At 46.8% G+C, this 12,500-nt stretch overlaps 2 protein-coding genes across 2 annotated transcripts in view; one reads left to right on the forward strand and one right to left on the reverse strand.

Annotated features, from left to right (window-relative positions):
- Positions 1 to 795: 795 nt before the first annotated feature.
- Positions 796 to 4,599, reverse strand: LOC311326710 (uncharacterized protein). Its single transcript, XM_084459653.1, has 6 exons — positions 4,466 to 4,599; positions 3,485 to 3,511; positions 3,233 to 3,262; positions 2,533 to 2,580; positions 2,318 to 2,440; positions 796 to 1,480 (listed from the first exon to the last, which is right to left on the reverse strand). The coding sequence occupies exons 1-6, from the start codon at positions 4,478 to 4,480 to the stop codon at positions 1,433 to 1,435; spliced, it is 291 nt and encodes a 96-aa protein (XP_084315779.1). The 5' UTR covers positions 4,481 to 4,599; the 3' UTR covers positions 796 to 1,432.
- A 1,550-nt stretch (positions 4,600 to 6,149) lies between these two features.
- The window catches only part of sh3bgrl (SH3 domain binding glutamate-rich protein like), a 15,836-nt gene continuing 9,485 nt past the window's right edge, over positions 6,150 to 12,500 (forward strand). Inside the window, exon 1 of the mRNA XM_084459432.1 lies at positions 6,150 to 6,300. Coding sequence (XP_084315558.1) covers positions 6,256 to 6,300 — 45 coding nt within the window. The 5' untranslated portion in view covers positions 6,150 to 6,255. The remainder of the gene's footprint in view (positions 6,301 to 12,500) is intronic.

Consider the following 12,500-nt stretch of genomic DNA (forward strand, 5'->3'; position numbering starts at 1 on the left):
AGGGATATAAGTGCATACATTAACCCACACACACTCATTCTCTCTACAAGGGTGACGTCTGGAGGTCTGTTTGCCACCGACCCTGTGTGTGTGTGTGTGTGTGTGTGTGTGTGTGTGTGTGTGTGTGTGTGTGTATGTGAAGAAAAAGTGGGTCATGGCGCTTACGCTCCACTTCCTGTGGTTTGGGTGTGTCCGTATGCAACTAAGCTTGTGTGTGCGTGTGTGTATGGGCAGACAAGGAGGCAGGTGAGAACCCACAATGCTTTGCACTGCCACCCACTCTAGTGGGCAGTGACCATCCCGCTTCCTCCTTCCTCTATGAGCTATAGTTACCGTGCCAACCTGGAACTGACCATCCTATGGCGTTAGCGATGCCCTCATCCGTGCTACCAATGTTACACAAGATCTATTTCTCTAGGCCTTTCTTTAAGATGAGATGCGAGTAGCTCTCCTTCAGTGTGCGTTTCTTCAGCAGCATCTCTCTCATCCTCCTGTTGAGACCATGACATAACTTTCACTCTGCAACTTCATAACAGAACAGAAGACTCGAAACGAACAGCAGATGAGGAAAATTCTCAGGACTTCTTTTATTAAGAGAATTCCAGAACATAAGAGAGGGACCAGACACCTGCGATTCGTCAGAGAAGGTTCCAAATTCGTCTTAAAAAAACCAAGTTGTTTAGAAAAGCTGAGCGGACAGCGTGGGCCGACGGCGGAGGGGCTGTTTGGACTGAGGGGGGGGTCAGTCAGCAGGGTCGTCAAGGAGACAGGTCGGACGTGTCGGCTGTTCCCGGAATGTTTCACATGTTCCGTCTTCCTCTTTCTTATGGACAACACGCTTCAACACGCTATTTTTTTTTTTTTTAACATAAATGAATGAAAAAAACAGCAAAGAGACACAAGCGAAGGAAACTCACTGCACATTTAGAGGTCAAAAAAGAATCGGTGGAACCGTTAATAAACATGGAACAGGGGAACCGTGGGGTCGGGGGGGGGGGGTTTAAATGTGGCGCGATGGGGGAAGGAAAACACAGGAACACACAACTCACAACGAAGCCAATCAGTGGGGCGGGGTGGGGGGAGGGGGCAGGGACTCACTTCCTACACCAAACAAGCCTTCAACAATCATGAAATGCCGTTTTAAAAAAGATTTTAGTGTGTTCATCTTTGTTCAACTCACTGGCTTGCAGACACTTGATATGACCACTGCAAATCTGCAAGGGCGTCTCTTTATTCAGCTTTGCGTTTGTGCTAGAAATCTGTACGGATACTTATAAAATCATTGATAAAAATATTCCTCTGTTAACAATACGCCTTGGAGGGATAACCACGTGAGAATGAGGGATGGGGTGGCGGGCGGGGCGTCGGGGCCGGGGGATGGGGTGGCGGGCGGGGCGTCGGGGCCGGGGGTCTCGAGGACTCGGCAGTGTTGCTACTCGGCCTTGGCCTCCTCCTTCTCCGCCTCGGGGGCTGCCTCCACCTGCAGGACGGGGGGGAGAGAGACCAGGGGTGAGAGGTCATCAGTAGGGAGGAGAGAAGACAAGAGAGGACACACAACAGCAGGCCAACCATGTGTGTGTACGTGTCCAGTGATTAAGTGCGGTGTGGTACTGAAACGTGTTTGACAGGACAGGGCTGAAAGACCCGGTCTGGTGTCTCTACTGCCTGTAGCTGTGCTGCCGTTCAGAGAGGGGCCGTTCAAGATACCATCTCTACCAAAGAGACCGCCTCGCTGGTCTTGGCCTCCATGTTCTTAGAAAGTTTTTTGGCCTTTTATCACCCAGTATGTAACATAGATGTAATGTTTGTGTGTGTGTGTGTGTGTGTGTGTGTGTGTGTTTGACGGTGAAGTACCTCATCGGTCTCGGCCTGTGTGTGTGTGTGTGTGTGTGAGGCAGGCATACTTCATCGGTCTTGCCCTGTGTGTGTGTATGTGAGGGAGGCATACTTCATTGGTCTTGGCCAGTGTGTGTATATGTGTGTGTGAGGGGGCCTGTGTGTGTGTGCGTGTGAGTTAGGGGGCCTGTATGTGTGTGTGTGTGAGGGGGCCTGTGTGTGTGTGTGTGTGAGGGGGCCTGTGTGTGTGTGTGTGTGTGTGTGTGTGTGTGAGGGGGCCTGTGTGTGTGAGGGGGCCTGTGTGTGTGAGGGGGCCTGTGTGTGTGAGGGGGCCTGTGTGTGTGAGGGGGCCTGTGTGTGTGTGTGTGTGTGAGGGGGCCTGTGTGTGTGTATGTGTGAGTTAGGGGGCCTGTGTGTGTGTGTGTGTGAGTTAGGGGGCCTGTGTGTGTGTGTGTGAGGGGGCCTGTGTGTGTGAGTGTACCTCATTGGTTTTGGCTTCTCCGTTCTCAGAGTGGTTCTCCTCGTTGGCCTCCTCCTCTGCGTTCTCCTTCGCCTTGCTCTTGGCCTTCTTGTCCTCCTTCTTGTCGTTCACCGCCTTGTCTTTCTGTGGGGGGGGGGGGGGGCAAAGGGGCCGTTAGGGAGCAGGATTCTCCCCACAGACAGAACCATCTGGGGGGCAGTGTTCTGGGGGCTCACCTTGGCTGCCTTCTTCACCTTTGGCTCAGGCTTGGTAGCGGTTGGTTTCTAGAGGGTAAACAATGACAACGGTTACTCTCCACATCGTCAACTAGTCACAGTATTGGAAACCTATTGATTAAACAGATCTCTAACTGGTTCAAATGGTTTCTTTAACTGTTTAGACGCTAATCATTCGTAATATTCCCATTTGTGTGGTCAAAGAACTTCTACTCCTACTTTTAAGTGCATATTAACCTAATTTGCTTTGTAGAACAGTGTTAAATGTGATTTTATAGAAGTGTATCTGCATCAGTTACTAGTAGTATGAGATTTGTTGATTAAATTAGCTGATAATAGTATAATTAACTCATTAAATGTGTGTAGTCCTTTGTTATGGTGACTGTCTTTGAAATCAGTGGAGATAAACTTCCTATGCATCAATAATAGATTATAATAGTGTTTACATGTGTTTATGTCAGTAATAAGTGGGGTTGTGTGTAAATAAAAGTATTGAATTGCTAGTTCTAAGTGTTCACTGGTGTTTCTGTGTGTAAAACCATGTTTTAACTTATAAAATTGGGTTTTGTAGCTGTTTATATGCCTTAACAGCTGATAGGATGCTATTTAACTGGTTGTGTGTGTTAAAACCATGTTTTAAGCTCTGTTACTGGTGAAGTGTGTTAACAGTGATGGTCTCAGGCACAGAGACACAACCTACCGCTGATAACCGGAGGGATCTCCTCTTCGGCTGGAACACAAGAGAGAGAACGCTGTTAAAACAGTGTTATTACATTGTAACAACTACAGGGAGGTGTATTTAGCAGGATGTGAGATATTGTATATCATAATTTTGTACAATGAACAGACATTATCCCTAATTACCAAGAATATGTCATCTAATTGGTTAAAATTCAATTATTTTAAATCATTTAAGATCTTAGCGATGCCGTCATACGTGCAGCCATCTTACCTCCTCCTTGGCGTCCCCCTCTCCTCCCTGCTGGGCACAAACACAGATACACAGGTTATACACTTAAAAATAAGGATTGTTTCATTGTAACAACAGTATGCACTACTGTGTTGATGACAAACATTCTCAAGGTGCAAAAATGTGATATTCTGAACAAATGTGGGGGGCTTGCAAAAACTTTTCAATATCAAGTGAAAATAGTATATAAATTTGAAATTATCTGGTTTTATGGCAAGAAATCCCTTATACATTTTATTGGGATATTCATTTAGAAGTATATTTCGAGACAACAAGCACATGGACTTGTGACACCAGATCTAGAGGTCTCAGACTGTACGGATCTCTCTCTCTCCTCATCTCTCTCTCGTTTCATGGGTCTTCTTTTGAAAACTCGCGCGGGAGGGTTTAGGCGAGGGGGAGGAGCTCAGACTGAGCACCGCGACACCCCCTGCCGGTAGAACCACGCTATCGCAGCCATTTGGGACCACGAACAAAGAGAAAAAATATAAGATTTTATCGAAATGCGACGGCCAATGCAGATTTTTACGATCATAATATCAACTAGAGATACTAATGTGATTTCTCATATCGGTTTTGGGTAAATTGGGGGGCATTTGTCGCTAACTGAACCGTTTGTTCTCGAGAGGTCGGCGACGAAGGAAGACTTGGGCTGCAAAGCATGGCTGCTGCTTGTGCTTTAACTGCATGAGACCAGAGAGACTTCTGACTCCCCAAAGGACCGCGGCGCATAAGAGAGAAACCGGGGTTAAAACCCTCTCGCCTGCAGGAAAATCTTCATTCATACATACAAAAAATACATATAATTTTTAGAAAATACTCTCAAAATAGCGTCGACGTATTTGTCGAGGAAATTAGGTTATAATTAAGTAACGGTTGAGAGGGATGGCTTCATATTCATTTACATAGTATCATTAGCTGTCTACTTCGTATAACTCTCTAAATCGTCCGCACAATACGTACCTTTCTCTTGGGCATGTTGATTTCTTGGAGGATATCTTGCAAAGACAACTAGAAAGTGTTAGGCTATATTGTGTGGTGAGTTCAGTGCATGTGAAGAAGGCGAGTGTGTCCCTGTGCGCGGCAGTGTAGTAAACACACAGGAACAGAGAGCAGAGTGGCTGAATGGGGGGAGGGGTGCGGCTAAAGGCATGATTGATGGGCTCTCAACCAATCACAGAGCGGCATTAGGAGCTGCAGAATACTTGGAATGTGGGAGCCGGTGAGGTGTTAAAGGGGTTAGAAGGTATCATTGAAAATAAAATCGCCATATGGTAGCATGAAGCACATAAGCGAGGGAAAAAAATCGATATAAGATCTTTGTGCATTCATTGTTTCTGCTTTTTTACCACTCGTAGTCTGAGAAAACATGGTTCCGAATTGCGTGCATCCCCACACGACTAGATAGCCGTTTTAATACTTTACATCTGGGTAAAATGTGGAGGGAAATACAGCAGTATTTCGGTTCCGTGCTGGAGTCCAATATGGCGCCCTTCTTCCTCGACACATTTTTGTTTGTCGGCTTTCCTAAATTCATGTGAGGAGAGAGCAGGTCGCGTCGCCTGTAGGTGGCTACAAAGATCCGCCTATGAGCAGTGTGTCTGCTGGAGGACTCCTGCGCCCCTAGCGGCCGATCAGCGCATCTCTGATCCAGGGCTCCCTTACCACATCTCTGATCCAGGTCTCTGATCCAGGGCTCCCTTACCCCGGGAAATCACTGCAGGTACTTTCGACAACACTGGATTAATGCTCATCCCCTAAACAAGCATCCCCACGACAAGCAGTTTGCAAGTGTATTCAATTCAAGACTTTTCCAAAAGCTATGATTCCCACCTGGGGAGCACAGATAGTCTTGAAATGATCTCTTGTGTGCAACCTCTGATGTGTTGTTGTGTTAGAATACACGAAATCAACAGCCTGATTCATGAATTAGGCCTTTCATAGATAGACTAGTGTAGGATAGACTAATGTAGGCCTATAGTTGTTGTTGTTTTTTAGCAGATCCATCTTGAGTGCCAGGAGGATGGCAGCCGTTATAAAACAGGCCTATCCTCGGAGGGAAGCCTAGATGCAAATGTGTCTGCTCACTGACAATCAAATATTTTTCTCAATCATTTACAGTAGAGATGTCAACACAAGAAGTGCGACTATAGACCACCAGGCTACAAATGGGAGATTGTCGATGAGAGGAAGGATATCTCGGGTAGAGGGAGGGAGAGAGGGAGAGAGAGGGAGGGAGAGAGAGAGGGAGAGAGAGAGAGAGAGGGAGGGAGAGAGAGAGGGAGAGAGAGAGAGGGAGAGAGAGAGAGAGAGGGAGGGAGGGAGAGAGAGAGGGAGAGAGAGAGGGAGGGGGAGAGAGAGAGGGAGAGAGAGAGAGAGGGAGGGAGAGAGAGAGGGAGAGAGAGAGGGAGAGAGAGAGAGAGGGAGAGAGGGAGAGAGAGAGGGAGGGAGAGAGAGAGGGAGAGAGAGAGAGAGGGAGGGAGAGAGAGAGGGAGAGAGAGAGGGAGAGAGAGAGAGAGAGAGAGAGAGAGGAGAAGAAAGGGGCGGGGAGGGAGAAGAGAGGCGGGGGGAGAATGCGAGGTCCATCCAGCCTGTGTGACTGGGAGCATTTGCGCAGACAAGCTGCGCCGTTGCCACCAGGATTTGACTGCAAATTGTTTTCTCCGGATCGTCGCTTTCACGTTATTTCACCATCATCTCTTTTTAAGAAAGATAATCTGTCACATTACTGGGCCGTCGTCGGATTCAAGAACATGGTGATCAAAGTTTACATAGCGACGTCCTCTGGCTCCACTTCGGTAAGGAGAAAGAAAAAGATTGAGAACAAACTTTGTGTTCTGTCATCCCATGCAGGATGGCGGTGATGATGCTGATACGGTAACATTATATACGTTGTTGGGCTTTTCGCCATGCAAACAAGCCTACTGAAATATTGAATAGGGTATCAATAAAATTGTTTGAATGTCATGAGTGTAGCCTGCCAAAGGCGGTATATTTGCAGTGCCCGTATCGGATAGAAATCCCAGCAAACACACAACGTCAGGGAGACGTTCAGATCACGTCTTAATAACGTCCGTCAGTCCAGAACCCCATTTGTACGTCTGCTGGACCCCTCAATATTCACACGTCTGGCTTGGACCCCTCTAAGACGTCTGTGGACGTGCAGAACGGGTTCAATATCTGAACGTGTAAAGAAACTTTCATTCTGGCTCCTAATTGGATGTCTTTGGACGTCCGGAAAAGACGAAAAAGACATCTAAAAGACGTATTTTAGACGTGTCTTTGCTCAGTGGGATGTAGGCTACTCGTGTAGTATTTGGTACAGGGTAGTGCACCCCTCCTGTAGTCTTGTACCCTGCCTATACACGGTTTTGAGTTCCTCTCTCGCAGAGGAAGTGAGCGGTAAGCAAACTTCTCTCTCTCTAAATAAGGCAGTGTGTTCACTCAGTCTGCGTGTCTGCTCGTTTCCTGCCTCCTTCTGTCTGGAGACTGGCCCGTCAGCTGCAGAAGTAGATAGTAGTTAACAGCGCCTAGCAGCAGTGTGGTGACGGGACATGCGGGTCATGTGCTCATGACCGTGCAGAAGTGCGTTGAAAGGAGCTGTAGGGTCGATGACAGAGCCCAGGGGTTCAGTTTGACATTACCTGGTCAACACTGAGGAGTAGAAAAGATCTAGTCCACAAAATGTTGTCCCCTCCCCTCCTCTCCATCCCTCCCCTCTCCGCCCCTGTCCTCGCTCCGTCTCCCTCTACGCCTAGTCATCCTCTCATTGCCCTTCTCTGCTCTCTGCTTATTTTTACCCCCCCCCCCTCACACACACACACCTACCCCTTCCCTGCTACGCCCCCACCCCAGCCAGAGGACCTCCAGCTGTAGGCCTGCTGGTTCTTCCCAGACAGAGTTGGGTGGAATGGCGATGATGCAACTCTCCAGGGTCTCCTCAGTAATGCAGCTGCTGGCGTTTAGGAGCCGTCAGTCCAGCCTGTTACAGGTCTGTCAGTCCCAGCCTGTTACAGGTCTGTCAGTCCCAGCCTGTTACAGGTCTGCTGCATGTCAGTCCAGCCTGTTACAGGTCTGTCAGTCCCAGCCTGTTACAGGTCTGTCAGTCCAGCCTGTTACAGGTCTGCTGCATGTCAGTCCAGCCTGTTACAGGTCTGCTGCATGTCAGTCCAGCCTGTTACAGGTCTGCTGCATGTCAGTCCAGCCTGTTACAGGTCTGTCAGTCCAGCCTGTTACAGGTCTGCTGCATGTCAGTCCAGCCTGTTACAGGTCTGTCAGTCCAGCCTGTTACAGGTCTGCTGCATAACCGGCTAGACATCTCAGATATGAGGAATCCACGCTCGGATCTATTCACAGCAGACAGGGGACCCTCACCCCCACCACCTCCCTGTCCTTCGTTGTCTGGCTAGTTTGTCCCCGGGCTCCAGCTACCAGGGCCTGTCCACCCAGAGCCAGCGCTGTCTCCATGGCCTTGTCAGTACATTAGAATTGTAAACTTTGTTATTCTCTCACTGTTGCTCTAGAAAAAACAGTGCCCTGTAATACAAGTCTTTCCATGCTGAGGCGGTGTCCTATCCTTAATAACACGTCGGTAATAACACATGGCTGATAACACGTTGGTAATAACACATGGCTGATAACGTTGGTAATAACACATGGCTGATAACACGTTGGTTATAACACATGGCTGATAACACGTCGGTAATAACACATGGCTGATAACACGTCGGTAATAACACATGGCTGATAACACGTCGGTAATAACACATGGCTGATAACACGTTGGTAATAGCACATGGCTGATAACACGTCGGTAATAACACATGGCTGATAACACGTCGGTAATAACACATGGCTGATAACACGTAGGTAATAACACATGGCTGATAACACGTCGGTAATAACACATGGCTGATAACACGTCGGTAATAACACATGGCTGATAACACGTCGGTAATAACACATGGCTGATAACACGTTGATAATAACACATGGCTGATAACACGTCGGTAATAACACATTGCCAGTAAGAACAGTTAATAGTTCCCAGCCGACTGTCTGGCAGGACCGCACTACAGCTGTCTGGGGGACAGTGCATTACTGCCCATTGATTTCTTGTTTTGAGTGGATTCAACAGTCTGGCAGAGGACACACACACATGAACACACACACACACACACTGTGACAGGCAGCGTTATCTCCATATCTCCGTGCTGGATCTGTTTTCTGTACTGTCTGTTGATAACATCTAATCAACAGCGATGGGCAGTCGACCCGTGCTCATCAGACAGGATCTCCCCCACACAAGGCCGTGAGGTCATCCCCCTGTTTGGACAGCTGGGGGATTGGCAGTCTTTACTGAAATACCATCCCAGTTGATGTGATCATCATTGATTTATTCGCATGGTTGTCTGTCACATATCCTATTGTGTCAGACCGGTGATGAGTTCAGAGAGAGAGAAAGAGAGAGAGAGAGAGAGAGATGGGGGGGGATTGAGAGGGATTGATTCCAGCTTGGTCTGGGACAAAGCTTTCACATGTCTGTTCTGGCTGCTTTTAATCTTTTTCTGAACCGGTGTTCTGTCCTTTTAGGTGGCTGTGTGTTGTCTCTGTCTGGTTAAAAGCATCTGTCGAAGATTGACGATTTCATGACATGATTTTATGACCTGACGTTTATGGATATAGCCTACTGTAAGTCATTTGCCTTAGCTTCCTTGTCTGGTGACCTCTGCCCAGCCAGCTTATCCAATCAGACAGCTCCTCCCTGCAGGCTGATGACATCAGATCAGGAAGAAAACAGAATGTTCATCTTGGATTACCATAATGCTGCATGTGTGTGTGCTAACCCAATCAGAGCCACATAACCCAATCGTACCAAGAATGTGTCCCTACACAATGGGCTTTAAACCTGCCGACAGCGAGAGAGAGAGAGAGAGAGAGAGAGAGAAAGGAAAGAAGGAAGAGAGGTAGGAGTGTCTGTCCCTGGGGCTCTGGAGGAAGGGATCGCGGGTCATCACATTTCAGAGAGAGAGGGAGGGAGAGTGAAAGTGAGGTTGTTGACAGTGGGCCAGAGGAATGCTTTGGATGTAACACCTGACCCTGTAACGCCATCAACAACAACAGACAGTGCAGGTTGACACCACCCTGGAGGCCGTTCCCAGCTAGTGTAGATCTGTGGAGGATATTTACTGTATATGATGATGATATAGATTCGATCAGTGGGCAAGTTTGAGCCATTTCCATTTCCTTAGACCTATCCAAGCCCTCCAGGTTTATATGAGTCTGAGGTGAGGGGGCCTGACATTTTTGGAAGGACAGGGCCCCAGTAGTGAAGCCCTGCAGTATCCCCCTCACCCTTACCCCTCCCAAGATGTGACCCATAACAACGCCTCTTGTGATCCCGTGCCCCCATGGTTAGTCACAGCCCAGCGGCGTACATGGACATCAGTCAGTGGGGATAACCGGCAGAGCTGAATAGCCCTCCCCCAGTGGGACTTCTAGGGTTATAGTGGTGACTGGGATCACGACATGATGGTCTTGAGGTCATAGCCCCGGCAGTCTCATCTCACTGCAACACACAGGGCCTAGAACCCAGGTAGAAACAGAGGAAGCCAGGACCTAGTAACCATAGAATCGGATGAAGTCTACAACCAGCTGAGAGATCTGGCGAGGCAGAGAGAGAGAGTGGAAGAGTGGAGAGAGAGGGAGAAAGAGGGGCGCACACACACACACACACACACACACATGCTCCCAGAGAAGGGAGAGTTGTATTAGACTCCAGCCTTTATCCTACCTGTATAGAAACAGGATGTAATTTGGAAATACCCTTGGTGGAATTATGAACAACTACCCGAGGTTCACTTCTGATCACGCTGGCGAGACCTCTGTGTTTACGTGCGCTATTAAACCTGCTATGTTATGATCTGCCAGTTGTTCCTATCTGTGTGTCAAAGGTTAAAACAACTCAAAACTATGACTCGGTGGGTGGGTGTTCTGAAGGAGTCTGTTTTGTGTGTGTGTGTGTGTGTGTGTGTGTGTGTGTGTGTGTGTGTGTGTGTGTGTGTGTTTAAAGAGGCTGATATGCTTGTGAGTGAGGGTGAGCTCACCTCAGGGCGGTGGGGAGAGAGCGTTGGTCTGCGTTGTGTGGTCAGGGGCTGTAGGACCTGTGTGCTGGGGTCTGGTGACCTGGTGACCTACAGTAGCTCCTCTAATACTGGCGTGGGAAACGGCTACTCAGATAACCTCTCTGAGTCTCTAGATCCCCCTGCCAAGGCTTCTCTCAGGCCTGGACAGCCTTACCTGATCCACCATACTAGACCGTTAGCACGCTCCCCTGACAGATATTGATCAGGGTCTCTGTTTTGGACGAAGTGTAGCCAATCGATATGTGGTAATTGATTAGGTCTGGCTAGTCTGATGCAGTCACCCGGGCTCATGTGATGCACATGATATACATACAGTATATCTATATACAGTATATTATTATTATTAATATTATTATTATTATTATTATTATTATTATATACACTATATGTGTACAGTATATTATTATTGTTACTGTATGTACAGTATATCTATCTACACTATATTATTGTTATGTACAGCATATCTATACTGTATATGTACACTGTATTATTATTGATACTGTAAGCACAGTATAGCTACATACAGTGTGTACAGTATATTATTGTTGTGTACAGTATATCTATATATGAACACTATCAGGTGAACTGTTCAGAAAGTAATGAACAGCCCATTTTAGAGCAGCAACAGTATTTGGACACTGGACATCTGTTTATCTATAGGGAAGGAGTGTTTATCTATAGGGTAGGAGTGTTTATCTATAGGGAAGGAGTGTTTTTCTATAGGGTAGGAGTGTTTATAGGGTAGGAGTGTTTTTCTATAGGGTAGGAGTGTTTATCTATAGGGTAGGAGTGTTTATCTATAGGGAAGGAGTGTTTTTCTATAGGGTAGGAGTGTTTATCTATAGGGAAGGAGTGTTTTTCTATAGGGTAGGAGTGTTTATCTATAGGGTAGGAGTGTTTATCTATAGGGTAGGAGTGTTTATCTATAGGGTAGGAGTGTTTATCTATAGGGTAGGAGTGTTTTTCTATAGGGTAGGAGTGTTTATCTATAGGGTAGGAGTGTTTTTCTATAGGGTAGGAGTGTTTATCTATAGGGTAGGAGTGTTTTTCTATAGGGTAGGAGTGTTTATCTATAGGGTAGGAGTGTTTTTCTATAGGGTAGGAGTGTTTTTCTATAGGGTAGGAGTGTTTTTCTATAGGGTAGGAGTGTTTATCTATAGGGTAGGAGTGTTTTTCTATAGGGAAGGAGTGTTTTTCTATAGGGTAGGAGTGTTTTTCTATAGGGTAGGAGTGTTTTTCTATAGGGTAGGAGTGTTTATCTATAGGGTAGGAGTGTTTATCTATAGAGAAGGAGTGTTTTTCTATAGGGTAGGAGTGTTTATCTATAGGGAAGGAGTGTTTTTCTATAGGGTAGGAGTGTTTATCTATAGGGTAGGAGCGTTTTTCTATAGGGTAGGAGTGTTTATCTATAGGGTAGGAGTGTTTATCTATAGGGTAGGAGTGTTTATCTATAGGGTAGGAGTGTTTTTCTATAGGGTAGGAGTGTTTATCTATAGGGTAGGAGTGTTTTTCTATAGGGTAGGAGTGTTTAACTATAGGGTAGGAGTGTTTATCTATAGGGTAGGAGTGTTTTTCTATAGGGTAGGAGTGTTTATCTATAGGGTAGGAGTGTTTCTATAGGGTAGGAGTGTTTTTCTATAGGCTAGGAGTGTTTTTCTATAGGGTAGGAGTGTTTATCTATAGGGTAGGAGTGTTTCTATAAGGTAGGAGTGTTTTTCTATAGGCTAGGAGTGTTTCTATAAGGTAGGAGTGTTTTTCTATAGGGTAGGAGTGTTTTTCTATAGGGTAGGAGTGTTTCTATAGGGTAGGGGTGTTTTTCTATAGGGTAGGAGTGTTTATCTATAGGGTAGGAG

This window comes from Borostomias antarcticus (assembly GCF_949987555.1).
Source record: "Borostomias antarcticus genome assembly, chromosome: 28".
Taxonomy (NCBI): Eukaryota; Metazoa; Chordata; class Actinopteri; order Stomiiformes; family Stomiidae; genus Borostomias; species Borostomias antarcticus.

Bases quoted from the DNA above. Each gene is read 5' to 3' on its own strand.
- LOC311326710 (XM_084459653.1), bottom strand. The intron at 3,263-3,484 runs GTAAGATGGCTG...CTTGTGTTCCAG, and splicing joins AGGGGGACGCCAAGGAGGAG to CCGAAGAGGAGATCCCTCCG. The intron at 1,481-2,317 runs GTACACTCACAC...CCCGTCCTGCAG, and splicing joins GAGAAGCCAAAACCAATGAG to GTGGAGGCAGCCCCCGAGGC.